Raw genomic sequence first — 20,252 nt, 5'->3', positions numbered from 1 at the left:
TTTGGCGGGTCGCTTTTGGCCCACAGACCATATGTTTGACACCTGTGTTTCAGAGCCTCAGACCCCCTCCTCTTTTCATTTTTGTTGTTAGGGCCATTTCAGACTTTCTCCAACCCACTGTGGGGAATAACAATCAGGCAGTATGTAGGTCAGGCTCGCTGAGATGAGATGTAGGCACAGCTCGAACCGGTCTGTCTCATCCCTCCATCATAGGCCTCGTTCTGCCTTTGGACCCCGAAGTCGCAGCATATGTTCTCCGTCGCAGCCTGTCATCTATCTAGGCCCGCTTGAGTATTTAATGAACACGTGACTCATCTGGCGTCAAATGAAAGCTTCATTTACATTTTACAATAACAAAGAGTCACCAAGAAAAAGCAGAATGAACGACAGACACCAAGAGGATTAAAATAGCTAAATAAAACTTTAATAGGTCTAGTTGCAAATGTACATAAATTGCACAGCCACATTTTGTCAACACAAATTCCTCTGTACATTATTGTTTTCATCACTGTCGTCAAAGGAAGCAGAATCCAGCAAATACTTTATACTTTCAACATACTTACAAAAGTATTTTCTACAAGATAATAGAAAACATACAACATCTTTTACTTTATTTATAGCTTTATAGTTGGAGTAATCTTTTGTCGGACTGGGAGTGAGCTCAGGAAAACACAACCGAGGAACTGGGATGAGCTAAATGGACCAATGACAGTTCAAATAAAAAAATTAAATCAGAAATCAACATTTAGAGCGACTCTTTTGTGGTGGCTGTCGTGAAATAAATGAGAGCCTGATATTTTTTTCAATACGCAACTTTTAAGTGAGACAATGTAACTTGATGTAATTTAGCAGCCGTCACTGCTAAATACTGCTATTGGATGCTAACGCTAGCTTAGCTGAAATGTTTAGCTAAGTGCTAAATGATAGCAGTGCTAACAGCTAGCCGTTACAGTACTGAACAAAAATTAGCTTTGTTGATAATGAGCACGTATCTTTATTTCTCAGTCAACAACTAGAAAAAACAGGAAATATGTGCACAGTATTAAAACACAAACAAAACCAGCAAAAATCATTGGATTTAGTGCATCTTACTAACTCCACTTTCTTGGGTTGACTGCGGGAGTTTTTTTTTTTTTTTTTTTTTAATAATAGTTTACAGTCTTGTATTTTTGTTTCTCTGCCCAGATGATCCTATATAGTATCTATAATAATCATCTATCATGTTTTTAATACTAATTACATATTTCCTGTATATTCCTGCTGTGCACATATTGATACAGAGACTAAAATGTGTATATATATGGTCATTATATCCTTGCAACAAACTTCTGCACAGTATTAATAGTAGTATTAATAGTCTGTTTTACTGCAGTATAGATTTGTTCTTACTGCCATAGTAGTACAATTAGTAAAGATGTAACTGTAAATGTGTAAAAGAGCAATAATTAGGTAACATTAATCACAATAATGGTCTTACACAGCATTATTGTAGTAACAAGGCCTCAAAATTGCTTAGTTTGACTTGACTTTTATTTCCAAGAGACTGTATTTGCCTTTTCTTTAAAGTTGCACCGTCTCACTTAAATCTCTGGCTGTGCATCGGCTGTTTCAGCGTACACCTGTTGTACACATTGTGCTCAGAAATGCTCTCATCAAACCAAACACTTGATGTAAACGTGCATAGAGCTGGACTCCAGGATTGTGCTTGCGAATCTCATCGAGACTGAAGCCTTAAATCTTCTGAGTTTCTTTAAAAACCTCCTGAAAGACAACGCACAACTTAACTGGTCAGTTTTATTTTGGCAAGAGATATTACACTCATATTAAAAATTGAAATAATAATAAAAAAACAAAAGAAAAAACAAATCAATTCACCAGGGAGAACATTGAAAGGCTGATTAAATTGTATGTTTCTACCCAGTGAGGACATATGACTGAGCTATTTCGTATTTACAATATCCATAATGATACAGCAGAGTTTGAGCACAAATACATTTACAAAAAGCTCTGTTAACATTAGGTAAAAATAGTGTCACCATTTTATTTACACTTTCCCAGGCTGTCCAGCCTCTCGATACACTCTGTTAATCTTATATTCACTGTATATATATACTGTATATTTATATATATCCGCAGCGAGCCATTCATCAACATCACCGTCATCATCTTCATCATCATCATCATCACCTTCCAACTGGCAACTAAAGAAAACAAATGGTGATACTGACGCCGCCACTGGCTCTAAAGCAAGGATGAAGCATGCAGAGCCTCATACACAGTTACAGTCTGTTACAAAAAACGGAATATGAAAATATACAAAATACAGAGATGGTAATGGAACTACGATGAGAGCAGTGACCGGAGCGACTGGAGGGACGAAACCTCATCCTAAGACCGACTGTGAGTTAGCGTCTTCACATTCAGAACGATGGGAGGGTGAGGGGACAACAAAAGAGAGGAAGGGGAAAAAAAAAGAAAGAGGAGGGAGATGATGCCACTAGGATGAACTAACAGAGTCACAGTTTGGATACGCCATTAATCACCACTGACAAACAACACAGAGAAAATGTTGTAATGTCGGAGGTCATCGGTACGACGGCTCCCCCAAGTCCAGTGTATAGTATGAGCGAGTGCGTCCAAAACACACCCCTCAATAGCTCTTTGTGCTACTAAAGCGAAAAGACCGCACATATGATGGAAACAAAACAAATCATCTAGCTCCGATTGATCTTTGCGAGTAGCGACGGGCACCGGGAGGATGGCTGACTGTGCAAAAGATGTGCGAGCTGGAGCCGTTAGAACTACTGTACAGACATTTCTCTGGGTTGGTGTACATACCGGATGTAAAGGGTTCAGTTAGCGTCGGAGAGAGTCGACGATGCTCGTTGCTACTCGCCGCGGTCTCACCCCTCGAAAGCAAAGCTACACACTACAGTCTTTGATCGCAAGAGAAGAAAAATAAAACTAAGATCTCACTCCTAAATAAAGGGCTGCTTTCATATTTGAGATTATCAAATATAGGTATATGTGTGTATATTCTATAGAAGAAAAGAAAATGCATACATCTATATTAAAAGTCATTAATATAGTATCACATAGAATTCATTTACTTTAGAGTTCATAATACATTAAGTGTGTACAACTTAATCTGAACCTTTACAAATCCACAGTATAAGTTGTGCCTTTTTTTGCAGAAATAGGGGAGGAGTCGAGGTGTGTTCCTTACTTAAGGCGTTTCATGTACCAATAACTTTTCACAAAGTGCACTACGTAGGGGAGGGATGGGGTGGGGTGGGGTGGCAGCGGGACACTCAGGAACACACCCGAGGACTGAAAGGGGGGAAAAAATAAGAAGATTGTTTTGGATTAGAAACGTTTTTAGCTCCTATTTGGTTCTTTAGAAACAATGATTTGAAAATAATGCACTGGAAAGTAACGCTCTCAAGACAACTAAGGAGATAATCCTTGATTCTTTGTTGTTGTTTGAAGTGAGTCCACTCGGTCGTCGAGAGGAAGGAGAATACGCAGAGAGGAGAGGAGGAGAGGAGGGTTGCTAGGGCGACCGTGTCTGGCAGTCGTGGTGGTTTGTGGTTACATAGTGGTTCGTCCCAGGCTTTGACAGGGTCTCAGATTGTCCCGGCGTCTGCGTGTGTCGGTTGATGGACAGGTTTCGAGTTCAATATGTACAAGCTCTTGCCCCGCCTCCTCCGGCCGCCATCCTCGTGATGAAGGCCGTCTGGTGATCTGTCCTGTCACGCTGAAGTCCCGCCTCTTCTGGCTCGGCCCTTCAGAGCAATGTCCTCACGCCTACAAAAGTGGAAATGTCCTCCAAATGTACTGCCCGCTTTAAAAACAAACACACGTCCCCCCCTGCTGTCTTTTAACAGACATGCATCGGCGCATGCACGTAGACGTCCCGCTGTTGCGATGCTGTACACGCTCAGACTCGTCACGCTCACTCGGGGGGTGGGGATCGGTCCGTTTAGCAGTTGCTGCTGTTCCTGAACTCTCCGTTCTCTGTGATCTGCAGCTTGGTGGGGTTGGTGGGGGAGATGCCGTTGCGGGTCTGCATGCTGTAGCGTTCCTTCAGCTGCGTCAGAGCGCTCATCAGGCGGGCGTTGGCGGCGTCCAGTGATGCTATACGTTTCTCCTGCAAGGACAGAGTGAGAAGCACGTTGGTTAGAATCAGTCGTTAGTATCCTCGTTACTGGTTCACCGTGTACGTTGACTTGTTCATTCACACATCAGATGAAAACACACTCGCTTTTGAATACTTTTGAATTTATATTTCTTATTTAAAGACGACTTTGCCTTGCCTTGTTTGGTATTAGTTTTTTCAGCATTTCACCTGTGTATATTCATAGGTTATTTCATTTAACATGCTATATCAACACACTGAATGTAAAATCACACAAAAAAACTGAAACAATAATCCTACTATAATGGATGTTATGTGTCCGACCGATGCGTGTCCGACGCATGTCCCGATGTTGCAACATGGGAGGGCGTACGGTTGCAATTCCGCTGTTGCACCACGGGAGGGCGCTATTGTACAATGGCACCATGGGTACAATGCCACTAGTCCTACTATAATGGATGTTCTGTGTCCAACCAATGCATGTCCCAATGTTGCAACATGGGAGAGCGTACAGATGCAATGCCACTGTTGCACCACGGGAGGGCGCTATCGTACAATGGCACCACGGGTACAATGCCAATAGTAATAATAATAATAATGCATCACACTTATATAGCGCTTTTTGGACACTAGAAGACAAAACCCGAAACTGACTAAATCTGAGTAGGGAAAGGTTTGATTCTTTACTGTTTTTCACCAAAAACATTAACAATTTTTGTAACTTATAGTGAATTTATGTTGAAAACTTTTTTAAAAAATTACAAATTTAGCAAATAAAGCTATATACAACTCTTTACATGAAAAGCAGGTAATGACTCAGGCATATTTTAGGAAAGCTATATATTATTTACAAAGCAATCTAATACCACAAACATGTTCACTGAACTATTTTTACAACTTCTAAAACTATATTTAACTATTTATAACAACGATCAGGTGTTACAAGATGCCACATTTACTACTACCAGTACTTCTGTTTTTGCATTAATTTGGAGTGTAGTCTACATTTTTACAATTGCATAACATCAGAATGTCTTAATGGCTGCAACAGTAACAGCTAAAAAAAAAAAAAAAAGTGTCATTCATTTACATGTTTTTTTGACAAAACCACAGGAAGCCACTAGAGAAAGGCTCAAGAGCCAAATGTTGCCCCAGAACCACTGGTTGGCCACCCCTGTATTAGACCAAAGTCCTAAAAAAAACACATTATTCACTCTATTTCTATTAAGATCTTGTTCTGTAATTTGCTGGTTGTGTATGTGTGTATGTTTAGGTCACTTCTATATTGTAGGCTACATATTAGTGTGTCTTATGTTTCACTTGCTATTGAATTACAGATTTTCTTAAAAGGTTATGTTGTTTCCTGGAGGGCAGGTATACATTTAATCTTACTTATGCCTGATGCGCCTTATGTTCAAGGACAAACATTATCTGCCATCTTTGTTTGCGGTTTCTGAAAGCAGTTAATTGGGTTTGTAATTACAATTGCAGCTTCCTTTTTTCACCCTTATCTATGAGAGGAAAAGAAAAACAAGACATCTTTTCTGAGTTACAGTAGAAATATGGTGAAGTATGTGGAGGTGACGACTCCCTCTGTTGGCATAAACCAGTTCCATTTTCATGTAAAATATCCACTAATATTATATTCCATTTCAGAAATTCGATCCTTCTAAATCTGAGAACATTAAGCTTCAAAAACAGTTGAGAATGCATTTTGTTGATGTCAGTGGTATCAGTCAGTGACCCTCTGGTTTATTTATGTAAACTCATGTACTCTTTAGAATTCCCATTGACATGCTCTGAAGCACCTTTCGTTTCCTGTAAGAATGAATCTATACAAGTCATATTCATTCGGCAGGAAATTGCTAAATGTATGTTTTATAAGCGATAGGGGGAGGGAGATGAAGAATTCTGCTCAGTGAGGCTTGTCAATTCTCAAGCTGAGACAGCCATGAATTAAACATCTCTTTGTGTTGCTGTGACCCTTTTCTTCCTCCAGCAGAAGACACAAGTGATCGCACATACAAAGTGGAAACGCACAGTCGGGTGGTATCTACAAAACCATATATAAACAAGACCGGTGTCATGTAGAACGTATGGCAGACTCTGACCTGTGCATCGATAATCTTCTGTTTAGAGTCAACCACTGCCTGCATGTCTGAGTGGTCCTTCTTCAGCTCCTCTTCCACCGACATTAACCTAGAAATGTAGAAAAAAAATAGGATCAATGTCCCTGTATCTCACTTGTTCTATCAAGAATCAATAAGTTGAATTTGAGAGGTTGTCAGGTCTGTGGTGTTGATGCAGAAGATGAATATCCCAATAGAAATGGGTGGTACTGTCACTGGAGGAGAACTCAACCAATTAAATGAAAGTCCATATATGACTTCATATCAGTGCTTAATAGTAACTATATTGATATGTGTAACTATTTCTATGTAATAAGCCATCAAAATATGGACCATTATAAATAAAGGTAATTTAAAAAAAAATAATATTTCAAAAATTCGTCAAAAATTCACAAATCTACATTTCTCAAAACTGTGAACAGTATTTGTAGACATTGCCCCAAGGAAGCTACATACAGTTGTGGAAAAAATTATTAGACCACCCTTGTTTTCTTCAATTTCTTGTTCATTTTAATGACTGGTACAACTAAAGGTACATTTGTTTGGACAAATATAATGATAACAACAAAAATAGCTCATAACAGTTTAATTTCAGATCTGATATCTATCCATTTTGCATGGTTTCTTGATAATAACCAAAATCACTTCAGTTCTTACATCAATAGCTATGGCATTGTAATGCCAAAAACAGTGCTTTTAGGCTTTCCGTGTTTTCTTTCTGTCTGTTTTAGTCACATGATACACACAGGAGTTAGTACTTGATTGCATAACTGTTGTTTTTGATGACTTTTGATGGTCTGATTTTTTTTTTCAGCGACTGTATAAAATTTGAAATAAATTCAACCAGTAGTTTTGGACAAGAGGACTGTTGAAATGTCGAGACTGAGTTGGACCCTTCAGGGTCACTAAAGGTCAAAGGTCATAGACCCAAATGAAAGTCCTCATATGACTTCCTATCAGTGCTCAATAGTAACTGTTATATTTCCCTGTAAAAATTCGTCAAAAATCAAAGTATCTCAAAACCGTGAAGAGCCTTTGTAGACATTTTCCCAAAGAACCCACATATAAAATTTGAAATGAATCCGAGGAATAGTTTGTGGGAGAGATGTTTGAAGAAATTGCTAACAAAGACGATCACAAAGACGGCGCCTTCACCCCATCTCTAAATCTGTGACGTTACAGAGGCTTTAAATGCATTTGAATAGAATCCAAAGGACAGGTGTGTTAAAGGCGTCCTTCCTGTACCTGCTGATGATGCCCTTCATCTGCAAGTCCTTGTCGTCCTGCTGTCTGCGCAGGCGCTCCTCCGACTCCTCCAGCCGGGCCTGGTACTCCAGCAGAACCTTCTGGGCCTGTTCGTCCTGACCTTTGAGACGGGCCTCGTACTCCTCCAGCTTCTGCACCGACGCCCGCAGCTTCTCCTGAAGGACGGCGATCTCCTGCTGGTACTGAAGGAACAGGGGAGGTGAGAGGATTGTTATCGTCATGGTAATCATCGCCATCAACCCTGTCGGCGGGATGCCTTTCTTTATTACCATACTGTATGCAATGAGAGGGAAAAAACAGGCTCAATCAGGCCTCTGATTATGCCCTGTTATGCAGATACAGCTGCTTCATCCACAAACATGTCATTACTGCACTTTTTATACTTAAGACTTTTTATAAAACTTTACCTTTTCATCATGTATTCATTCATTTGTACTATGTGAAAGGTGCTTATTTGTACTTTCTTTTTCTATTGTTGGTATTTTTTTTCATTTCATCAGCAAAAATAAAGGATATAATAAGCAAAGCAAACTTTATTTCAACGTGATGTCATGAAATCGCGTAAATATAAAGGCCACTTTTAATTGGCGTATTATCTGTACACATTATAAGCTTTCCATGTGTGTGTTCACGCCGCATCAAATACCACGCACTGAGGGTTAGGGCAGTGGTTCCCAGCCTTTTTTGGCTCGGGATCCCATTTTAACATCGCACATTTCTGGTGACCCCAGGCATTTAAAACTGACACTTTTTTTTTTTTTTTGCTAAAATTAATTTGTTTCTGATCATGTAATAGTTTGCTATACTATGTTGCAAATAAACGTTAATTTTAGACGACATTTAGTCTATATAATGTATATTCTTATGGACGGAGGCAGAAAAGCCAGGTGTAGATTACTGCACAAAGGGAGAATATTATTTTCTTTGGTCAGGATATGTACAGTCAGTCCAGCTTGGACTGGACAAGGCTGACAATTAACCCTTTTATGCACAGAGGTCACTACAGTGGACAGCTATTCTACAGCTGTTCTCTTTTATATTCATGGGTTTTATTGTTTTAGTTCCATATCAGCCAACACAGTGGACACTTATGCATCATCCCATACAGTGCATTTCATACTGTTACTGTAACTATGCTGTTCATGATAAACCTGATCTGCAGTGACATGTTTTAGTTTAAATCAACAAACAAAACAGGTTTTTTTTTTGCATATTATCTCCACAAAATGAATAATAACTGGTATTAGAGTATGTTAAAATGTGGGAAAACATCTGATTAGCAGCATTAAAAATGTTTTTATTGCATACTTTTCCATATCACTTTCTGATATTAGGTTTTAAAACATGTTTCTTTGCTTGAAAAATTAAATGCATTGGGTCCGGCTGAGTGGACAGTTTTGTAACTCCTTAAAAAAAAAAAAAAAACTAAATCGTATGTTTTTTTCATGCCTAAAGAACAATAAAACCACACAAATATTGCGACCAAGGTCCTCATAATTGCATGAAAGGATTAATACTGAACAAACAATAACTCAAACTATGAATTACGATAGAGCTGCAGCATCTGAAACCGACCACAATGAACATTTGAAAGATAAACAGTACCACAGTGCTTCAGTTTCACACCTCACCATATATTTTTATTAGTATATTTTTATTTTCATTTTCATCAATTACTAGAAATTTCAGGCAGCCCCGTTTGAATTCCAGGCGACTGAGCCCAAGGTTGAAAAACACTGGGTTAGAGGTTAGGGTTAGGGTTATGTGAACCAGAGATCTTGGTGTAAATTGACACGCGATCACATGGCGTTGAATAACACGTGAAAGGATGAAAATGCGTACGTATAGCACGCCAAATGCCATTAGAACTGGCATGACTTACAACGCGATTTCATGAGATCAGTCTGGTTTATTTCAAGATTTCCACAAAAAAAAAAAATAAAATTCAACAACACAGATCTAACAGAATCAAACCTGTGACCTTTTCAGGGGTCAAACAGAAAACGAACAAGAAAGAAAAAGAAGAGAATGTAGGTTACAATGAGAAAGAACAAGGAACAGGTGAGAAAGGGATGGAGTTTAGTCTGTGGAATAAACTCAAACAGCCTCTCCCTGAACTCTCGCTGGACATTCGATGTGCTTTTGGAAAGCTTTACTGCTGATGAGGAGAAACAACTACAGGCGATAAATCCTGAATGAGGTAAAAATTACAATCAAAAAAATCAAAAACACGTTCTCTGCAATGGTGAAGGATACTTAGGTCAGTCAGAACTACTGAAATATTTATGATGCTCTTTGCAAAAACAAAAGAAAAACGCTAAACTGGAATCTAAACGGAACCCGGATGGCCTTGTTTTTGTGTATTATCCGTCGTCTGAGCTCATTATTCAGCTGTAACGGTGTGAAAGACGACCTCTGGGTACGGCCTGAATGATCCGATTCAATTACGCACAGTGTGAGGATGCTGCGAACATCATCGCCACCTTCTTGCTTATTTTCCCACGTCACTCTCCTGGGTACCGCCAGGACATTTTTCCCATCGCCGCCCCCTCCCTCCCCACCTCCTCCCAGGAAAAGCAGTGACCTGAAACACATGTACCTTATCGGCTCCTCTACCCTTTCCATACTCCCTTCTCCCCGGCTCTAATATCCTCTTGCTCTTGTCACCAGATCCCCAGAGAGCGACTGACATCTACAGTATCTATAACCGCCTTCGTCCTGATCCGTATTCTCTGCACTGTGCTTTAACACACTGCTCTCTAACCTTCTGTACATTTTTCCCCTTTTCCTGCTGCTGCTGCAAAAAAGACATTGTCAAACATTTCTTTTCAGCAGAATTAATTCCTGTATTTCGTGCTGATGCGTTTGATAAGCATCAGCAAAAAAAAAAGGGCCAGAGTTTCCTTCTAAACATCTGTACATTTTGGTTGTCTTATTCTTCAGTACACATATAATGGTTGTATCTAGAGCTGAATCGATTAAAAAAATTATTCGATTACATTTTACCTGAATCAAAGCTTTGATTCCTTAATTTCGCTAAAGCTAAACATTGGTTCCGTTGTTGTGTTTCACACGGATGCTTACTGTGATGCACATGACACCAGCATCACCACACAGTCAAACTCATTTTAGTTTAGGGGCCACATACAATCATACTTGATCACAAGTGAGCCAGACCAATAAAATAACAGCATAATAACCAAGAAATAAAAACTCCAAATTTTTCTCTGTTTTAATAAGTATAAGTGCAGTTTTACCAATATCAGACCTCAGTTTTTTTCATTTACACATGTACATTACAACTTACAGATCCCAGTGGATCTAAAAAGGCATAAAACTGACTTGCATACTGCGCCCTCCAAAAAATAATTTCACTAGCCGCCAGTGGTTGTTAGTAAGTAAATCAGATACAAATATGCTGAAGACTGACGTGCAGATGTTGTTTGTAGATGTCATTTGACTTGTTTGTTGTTTTTATATATAGATTATTTTACATATACTTTTATAGTTTTTGTTGTGATTCCGACATAGATTTTTTTATATATATATTTTACTTTTATAGTTTTTGTGGTCATTGTTTCGGCTCATTCTGGAATAAAGGACACGTTGTTTGTCATTTTGTCTTTTTCCACATTTTTACTATTTTTTTTAAACCTGTATCAAATTGAATTAAAGAAAACAATTCATAGATTAATCAATTACAAAAATAATGGATACCTGCAGCTCGAGTTGTAACTGTCATACTGAGCACAATGAAAGTGAAAAATAAAACTTGTGGATGTGAAACTGGACAATACTTAACACGTGGACTCATATTAAGGTCCATAAGCCGTGGCTCAGGAGGCAAACCCTCCAATAACTGAAGGGTTGGCGGTTTGAATCCTGCTCTGTCTCTGTCTGGGCAAGACACTTAACCCTCCTTGCTTCCAGTGCTGCTGCTCACACTGGTGTATGCGTTCAGAGAAAAGCAGTGTATATATTATTATTATTATTATCATTATTATCATTATTATTATTATTATTATTATTATTATAAGCTAGTGCTACAGCTGTAGAACCAAAATCAGTGGTAGAACTCACCAGAAATAGAAAATACACACCTTCCTTCTGCAGCTCTTTCCTCTCAGTCCAAAACAAAAGACTAAATAGAAAGGTAGAAAAACTGACAAGGTTTTGTGCAGTTACAGAAAAGTGAAACCACTTTTCCAAGCTGAGGCAGAGTAACATCCAGGTCACGTCACACAAAATCTGATCAGTGATTGGTAATTACAGATCTCAATCACAGACTTAAACCCGCCCACCTGTCTGAAAACACCTGTGACTGGAGAAAATCAGGGCGTCATAGGGTAGATTTTAATGTAGCCATGTCATGTCCTCTGAGATCACATTATACTGAGGGGGAGTTCTGGAATATTTGCCCAGTGATTAAAATTATATTCATATCATCATTCGAAAACTGACTGCCTGTTCAATCTCATCCACTCTCATCTACCTTCTCTTGTGTGTTTTCTTTTGTCCGTATTTGTCTCTGTATTTGTTCTTTGATTACCATTTAGTATTAACTCTGTATCTGCCTACCCGTTTGATGTATGTTTGTCCCTTGGCTGTTTATTGTAAAGCGTCTTTGAGTACTTAGAAAAGCGCTGTATATAACCCATGTATTATTATTATTATTATTATTATTATTATTATCATTATTATTATATTAAACATTGGTACGGCTTTAAGAAATTATTCCGAAGATGGATCAGCATTTGTAAAACTGTGAAATAAATCAAGATCGCATGTGTAGAAAGGATTTGTGTTTGTGAAGTTACACAGAAAACACAAGTGCTTTTGTGTTAAAAAAAAAAAAAAAAAAAAACTGCCTGTAGAAAATTATGTGACCATGACCTATTTTCTATACTTGAATCTGACTCTAACCAGACGATGGAAAAACTGTGTCAAACTGTGAGGACACATGTCTCCGTCACCATTATCTCTGCTGCAGGTCCTGAAGGGTGAACTACAATCTGTACTCATGCACATTTTAGTTTTTCAAACATAAACAACAATGATCTTTTCTACATTCGTGCGATCCTGGATTTGACGCCCACATTAACTTTTATAGTTTTACAAATATTAACTTACTGACTGTAATTTTGAGCCCATAAACAAAGACCAAAAGAGAAAGAGGCTTACGCTTACAAGAATATATCCCTGAAATTCCCCCCGATTCTCTGCTATAAATAAATCTATCCACGATAATTGTTAGGCGGTCGATATGAACTCAGTTTGAACTACATCGACCTGATAGTGGCAGAATAATGGTCCGAGAACTAGTTTTTCTCCACAAAAGTCCACATAGTGAATGAAAATGACACCATGCGAACTCTGGATGGTAGCCAGAAAATGGACATTTGTAAGATGATCAATATAAACCGAATTTTACCTCAATTAGCCTATCATTGCCAAAAAACTGATGTTCAAAAGCGGCCCCATTTGGATGACTTATAAAACTCAAAGAGAAGCTGAAATCGATAGGGTTCTTCCACTAGGGGTCCACTATGTCAGTTATCAAGGGAGAAGAAATCCAACCAAATCTGTCCTAGTTATCACGTTCACACGAAGGATATCCAGCGGCAGTGGATCCAGCGACAGTGGGTCCAGGGGCGGTGCTTGGGGTAAAACCATTACATCTCCAAAACTCGATTTCGGGGATTTAATAAGAAACGGGTCAGATATGGAGTGACATTTGTTTCTTTACTCATCAATCAAAAAGAGTGGATTTGCAATTAAAAAGAATAGATTTGTAACCAAAAAAGAGATTTAAGCGCAAAAGACAGTAAGTGGCACTCAAAAAAAAAAGATCATCTTGCTTATAAATCAGTCCTCTTTGCTTGTGAGTTGAAAACTTTTGCTTCAGACTTACTTGAGACTAAGTGCAGTTAAATTCACAAGCAAAACTTTTGAAGTCTCAAGCAAAAGTTTTTAACTCACAAGCAAAGAGGACTGATTTATAAGCAAAATCTTTTTTTTTTTGATTGCCACTTACTGTCTTTTGCTCTCAAATCTCTTTTTTTGGTTGCAAACCTATTCTTTTTAATTGCAAATCCATTCTTTTTGATAGACGAATGAAGAAACAAATTTCTCTCCATTGTCAGACACAAACACATCCTTCTCTCGTATACAGTCGCGAAAAAAATTATGACACCACCCTTGTTTTCTTCAATTTCTTGTTCATTTTAATGTCTGGTACAACTAAAGGTACATTTGTTTGGACAAATATAGTGATAAGAACAAAAATGGCTCATAAGAGTTTAATTTCAGAGCTGATTTCTATCCATTTTCCATGGTTTTCGTGATAATAACCAAAATCACTTCAGCTCTTACATCAATATCTATGGCATTGTACTGACAAAAACAGTGCTTTTAGGCATTCCATGTTTTCTGTTTTTAGTCACGTGATACTCACAGGAGTTAGTACTTGATTGCATAACCATTGTTTTTGATGACTTTTGATGGTCTGATAATTTTTTTCCGCGACTGGATGTAAAAGAGCCGTGTTAGTTTAAAGCGGTGCACTTAAGCTGTGTTTATCAGCCTCTTTCACCAGTTTGGGTCATACTACTGCATTTTTTAAAGTGTGATCATCTTTCTATTGCTCTGTTGTGTGTGTGCACTTTAACTCAGACCTATTGTTCATGAGCATCAGGTTAGTTCCCTTTAGATCAGGGGTGTCAAACATGCAACTTGGTGTCCAAATCCGGTCCACCAAAGAGTCCAGTCCAGTCCTTGGGATGAATTTGTTAAAGATATTAACATTCATTTTAGTTCAGTTGCTACAAACAGACCAATTTAATCTCAAGTGGGTCGGATCAGTAACATACTAACATAATCTATAAATACTCACAACTCCAAAGTTTTCTCTTTGTAAATGTAAACAAAGTATTATTTTGCAAAAAATGTGAATAACCTGAACAAATACGAACCCAAAATGTCTTACAAGAAGTGCAATTTTAACAATATTCTGTCTGTTACTAAATGTTTCGTGTATTTGTAGATCCACTGTGATCTGTAAGTTATAACATCCATGTGTAAATGATAAACTGAAGCATAATATTGTTAAAATTGCACTTATTTTTTCAGTTTGCTCGTGTTATTAATATTGTTTTAAAGCACAGGTGTCAAACATGCGGCCCGGGGGCCAAATTCGGCCCACCAAAGGGTCCAATCGGGCCCGCTGGATGAATTTGCAAAGTTCAAAAATGCAAAAATTACCCTGAAGATATTAACAGTCAAGGGCGTCAAACTCAAAAATAATAGCAAAATAACCTCGAAATAATGACTCCAAATTTTCTTCTTCATTTAACGTGAGAAAAATAATATGACATTATGCCTCTAAATAATGGCAACACCACTTTTTTCTCTTTGATTTATTGCAAAGAACATTAGATTCTGATATCCTTTAACAATAAAATGTCAATAACCTGAACAAATATGAACAACCTGAAATGTCTAAAGAAAAATAAGTGCAATTTAAACAATATTCTCTCTGTTTTGTGCCTTGGTAGATCTGATCTGTAATGCACGTGTAGAAATTATAAGTTGATGCATAATGTTGATAAAATTGCACTTATTTTTCTTCAGAAATATTATTTTTTTCAGGTTATTCACATCTTTTTTTTTTGTTTTGGATAGAGTGTAAAATGATCATTTAATGTTATTTTTTGCATTAACAATTTGGAGTTGTCATTATTTATAGGCTATTATGTTGTTATTTTACTGGGTCGGCCCATTTCAGACCAAATTAGGCTGAATCTGGCCCCTGAACTGAAATGAGTTTGACACCCCTGTTTTAAAGGATAGTTTGTAGATGTAAACATTTCATAATATAATTTTACTTTTTTCACTCCAAAACATAGTGATAAATTAGGAGTTGACATTTATATATTATTATGTTATTATTTTACTGGGTCCAGGCCACTTTAGATCAAGTTTAGCTGAATGTGGCCCCTGAACTAAACTGAGTTTGACACTGTTGTTATAGATTCTCACTGTATTTTACTTTTTACCGACAACTGTAAGAAAAATGTAACTATGGGATATAAGGGAAGGTTTGAGTTTAACATAGAATAATGAGCTCTATATGTGCAAGCAGACGTGGAGGTTGCTCTGTTTTCTGATCCTGACTCGTGTTGCTCTGCTCTGCTATTTTCAGGCGTCTGTGGAAGCTTTGTTAGACCAGAGTTATTACCTTCTTTGGTTTCTTTCCCTGCCTGGACTGCTGGCTTTCATTAAGCATGAGCTCTGTTAAGATGACATGTTTGTGTTCATTATGGATGGATAAAAAAAAAAAAAAAAATGGGGTAGCACGTGGCAGCCAGTCAATGCATGGACGTAAAGCAGAGGGTGAATGGTGGTAAAGGTTGGTGAGAAGACAAGCGACAGTGCAGGCAAGAGCATCAGTTAAAAAAAAAAAAAAAAAAAAGGAAAGAAAAATTATATATATAAGCCTCCTTTCTGTCTCTATCCCTCACGAAGCTGCAAGCACACACAAAAGCTCCAGCATGTCTGTGTGGATGTACTGCATGTGCATACACACACATACACACCTGCTTTGGGCTGCTAGGATGGTGAACCAACTCAGTCTGTTTGTCGACAGAAAACTTAAGTACGTTAAGTAAGAATGGGTCTACAGCAGTCAAACCCGCAAAAACTAACGATACAGAAGAGTACTCAGACCAGTATCATCTGAGCTGGATGTGTTACAGCTTCTCATAAACTATGAAAAACTATCGGAATTAGATCGAATGCACTTTTCTGGAGCCACTGCTGTGTTTGTTATATCACATAAAATGATGTTTTGAGGCAAGGCATTGTTAGTATACTAGTCAACATTTGCTAGGGATCAGTTTTATACTTGCACAATAATTGATGTATAATATTTTGGGTGACTTCATATATGATGTGTGTACTTTGGCTAGTCATGTAAAAAAAAAAAAAAGGACCAAAAGGTAAAAAAACATAAAATTTTATTGCACTTGCAGGCAAAAGGGTGATACAACCCTAGAAATTAGAGTTCACAACAATTACTCTTCCAATTTTGTTTTCACTGAAACCACTCAGAATGTTCTGAAACACATACGGTGTGATGTCAGTAATGTGTGTGGCCACCATCCGCATCAATAACAGACATGCACCTTCTACGCATGCTAAGGATGAGGCGGGAAATCTGCTGCTGAGGGATAAGGGTCCACTCCTCCAGAAGGGCATTTTCCAGCTCCCGTGCCGTAGTTGGAGGGTTCTGTCTGTCACGAACACGGACCTGAAGCATATCCCAAATGTGTTCAATGGGATTGAGGTCCGGAGATCCTAATCCCGGAGATCCTGATCCCTAGCAAATGTTGACTAGTATATTTTATCCCAAATCTGTTGAACGTAGTGATATTTAATACAAGCTAGTGCTGGGTGATACGGCCAAAAATATCGGCATTAATGCTAGTTGATATGATCGTATTATTATTTCATTTGAAGGCTGATTTTTGCTCCTGATAAGAACAAGATAAAATAAGAGATTTTATCCTCTTCTACTGAAGTATGCGCGAGTAAAAATCAAGTGAAATAACAAACATTACAACTATCTAAGTGTTTTATGTGGAAAAGTAACCAAATAAAACCTAAAGACGAAAGAAAGAGATCGTGATAATAAGTCATTACACGGGGTTCCTACAGGTTTCTACAAGGTAAATTTAAGACTTTTTAAGACTACTTAGACCACAATTTAATGCCTATGTCATGACCATACAAAAACTAAGGCATGTGTATTGGGCTGAATGTTCTACGATTATTTCTCTGCAAAGTTAGCGATAGTCGGTTCCTAATTTCAGTATAAATTGTCGGGTTGGAACGGGTGGAACTGAGTCGACAAACCTTACTTTCTTTGCTGTTTAGACATTTCCCAGACACATTTAAACACAATACAGCAAATAAGTTTATAGCAACATAAATTAAGACCTACGACATCTAATTTAATGCATTTTAATGACTTTTTTAAGGTGTTAAATTCAGATTTGTAGATTCAAGACATTTAAGACCCTGCAGGAAAGTATGCATGAGTAAAAATTTAAAATAACTAACAGTACAACTATCTCTTTTATGTGAAAAAGTAACCAAATAAAACCTAAAGGCGAAGAAAAGATATAGACTGCGATAAGTCATTACACAGGGTTCCTACAGGTTTCTACAAGTTAAATGTAAGACTTTTTAAGACTACTTAGAACAGAATTTAATGCCTATTTCACAACCAAACAAAGACTAAAGCTGCATGTGTGTTGGGCTGAATGTTCTGTGATCATTTCTCTGCAAAGTTAATGATAATTGGTTCCTAATTTCAATATAAATTGTCAGGTTGGAACAAGTGGAACTAAGTAGACTACTTTCTTTGCAGCTTGGACATTTCCCCGACACCTTTAAACACAACACAGCGAACAAGTTTATAGCAACATAACTTAAGACCTACCCTATCCAATTTAAGGCCTTGTAAAGACTTTTTTAAGGCATTAAATGCAAATTTGTAGACTCAAAACTTTTCAAGACCCTGCGGGAACCCTGTAAAGTATGCACGAGTAAAAATCAAGTGAAATAACAAACATTACAACTGTAAGTGTTTTATGTGAAAAAGTAACCAAATAAAACCTTAAGACGAAGGAAAGATATAGACTGTGATAATAAGTCATTACAGTAAAATATGCTACACTGATTTTTTTTTTTTTATTGTTTTACTGATTTTATTGCCCAGCCTGAATACAAGCATATGAATACTACCTGCTTCCAGTTTTTATTGCACTTGCTTTGATTTCCCTGCAGCTGATGGTCACAGTCATAGCCTGGAAAACTAATTTGTGGAAAAGGGGGGAAATAACATTTTATATGCAGAGTCAGACCCAGTCTATGCACTCTAACCTGTGGTGTGACCAAAGGGGTATCAGGCTTAGAGGAGAGGCAGGTGGGAAAAGATAGGTAAAGAGGATAAATAATTACTGAAGAGGAGTTTTAAGGAAGAAGGGGTGCATGAGGGAACTAATGAGACATAAAAAAAAAAAAAGGAAAGTTAAGGAAGGTTTTCGTATCAGAGAACTGGGACGGAGGGGCTGAGGGTTGAGGTGATTTTGTGAAAGGTCAAAGGTTGGATTAGCAGGCAGGTTACCTTCTCCACCTGAGTCAGATCCTCTCTGTTTCTCAGTGACTCGGGCTCCATCCCCTCATGGTCTAAATACTGCACATTCATATTCAATAGCCAGGCTGCTGTGCGGTCCAGCGCACTGGGGTTCACTGGGGAGGGGGCCTAGTGAAATCAACACAACACACATACACACACACACATGAGCTGAGTGCAAAGTGGAGGGGGTGGGGGAAGGGGAGGGGGAGGGGGGAGGGAGGAGGAGGGGTTGCAATAACAGCACAGAAAAAACAGAAATAAGCTTGAAATGCATCCAATCATCTGGTTTGAAAGCAGGCGGGATGGATACACGCTGCTGTCGGCAAACTCGCACACAGGTGCACACATGTCGAAAATGTAAACATGTGTAAGTGTGTGTACATCCAGTGACACATTAATCATCCCAGAGGCAGAGATAAGCAGCTACGGTGTGTGTTTACAGCTGCTGCGTATCTGATGGACAAATAGAAAGGGCAGCTGTGGGGGGTCGGGTGGGGTGGAGGGGCTTTCATCAGCTAACATGTTCATAATAAATACATCGAACAAAGGACAAAACACAAACCGAAAATTAGTCACACAAATAAAACAAATTCAGTCTTAACATGATCATTTCTTACCGTGTCCTTGTTACTATTATCTTTGAAAAAATCTAATTTCAATGTGAACAAAGACCGACTTAAGAAAACAAATACCGAGAAAACAGATTTGAAAGGTTCAGTGTGTAATATTTAGTGACATCTAGGGGTGAGGTTCACAGCGTAAGTGTTGGTTTCTGTCTTTTTTTTTTAAAGACTTTATTTTTCAGTTTTCAAATGAGCATCTTCATCTATATCAGCATAGGAGGTTTCTTTTTTTTTAGTTAACCTCCCTAAGACCCAGGAAATGTCAGCAAAGTACAAGCTTTTTTTTGTTTTTTATTAAATAAGTGCCTATATTGGAAACATCATGACACAACAGTTTTTTCAGATGCAGTTTTTAAAATTTTATGGCATGTCCTTTGTGGTGGATAGTTTTCTTTTTTTTGTATAAAGCTGTGAAACTCTTGTCAACAAATGTGGACAGAAAACCCATAGCTGGGTCTGAGGAGGTTAAGGGGACATAAACACTGGTCCACACTAGGGCTGGGCGATAAAACGATATATATCACAATATAACATTTCCTCGATAGAAATAATGCTCGATAAAATTTCGATAGAATTCATTCGTCCATATTTTGCGGTCCGTGCCTACCGCAATACTAATACACGCAAACCATACGGCTGTATAACTGAAACTTAAAATGCTTATAAGACGGGGTCAATACATTTTAAAATGGGGGGCTGGGGGGAGATGAATGAATTGGACAGAGTTTATTTTGTTTTTGATATGTGCACTATTACTGCTATGAAAAGGACAGAGTTTATTTTAATGTGAAATGCTGCTGCGAAATGGACAGTCTGTCCTTGATATGTGCAGCAATTTTGTGTTTTGTGCATAGTCAGAATTTAGTCTGATATGTGAGGATTTTGAGTTACTTAGA

General features: G+C 38.0%; 1 protein-coding gene across 10 annotated transcripts in view; it reads right to left on the bottom strand.

Annotated features, from left to right (window-relative positions):
• Positions 1-402: 402 nt before the first annotated feature.
• Positions 403-20,252, bottom strand: part of LOC115429348 (disabled homolog 2-interacting protein) — a 423,964-nt gene continuing 404,114 nt past the window's right edge. For 7 of the 10 annotated variants that reach the window (XM_030148688.1, XM_030148693.1, XM_030148694.1 and 4 more), the window contains 4 exons: positions 18,722-18,859; positions 7,513-7,715; positions 6,250-6,337; positions 403-4,150 (listed from right to left, as the gene is read on the bottom strand). In XM_030148688.1, the coding sequence (XP_030004548.1) occupies positions 3,983-4,150; positions 6,250-6,337; positions 7,513-7,715; positions 18,722-18,859 (597 nt within the window). In that variant the 3' untranslated portion in view covers positions 403-3,982. The remainder of the gene's footprint in view (positions 4,151-6,249; positions 6,338-7,512; positions 7,716-18,721; positions 18,860-20,252) is intronic. The other 3 variants (XM_030148689.1, XM_030148692.1, XM_030148690.1) reach the window with 2 other exon arrangements.

The sequence above is a fragment of the Sphaeramia orbicularis genome, chromosome 12 (genome assembly GCF_902148855.1).
Source record: "Sphaeramia orbicularis chromosome 12, fSphaOr1.1, whole genome shotgun sequence".
Lineage (NCBI taxonomy): Eukaryota > Metazoa > Chordata > Actinopteri > Kurtiformes > Apogonidae > Sphaeramia > Sphaeramia orbicularis.
Note: the sequence above shows the minus strand (reverse complement) of the source record. Positions and strands in the feature narration are given on the sequence as shown.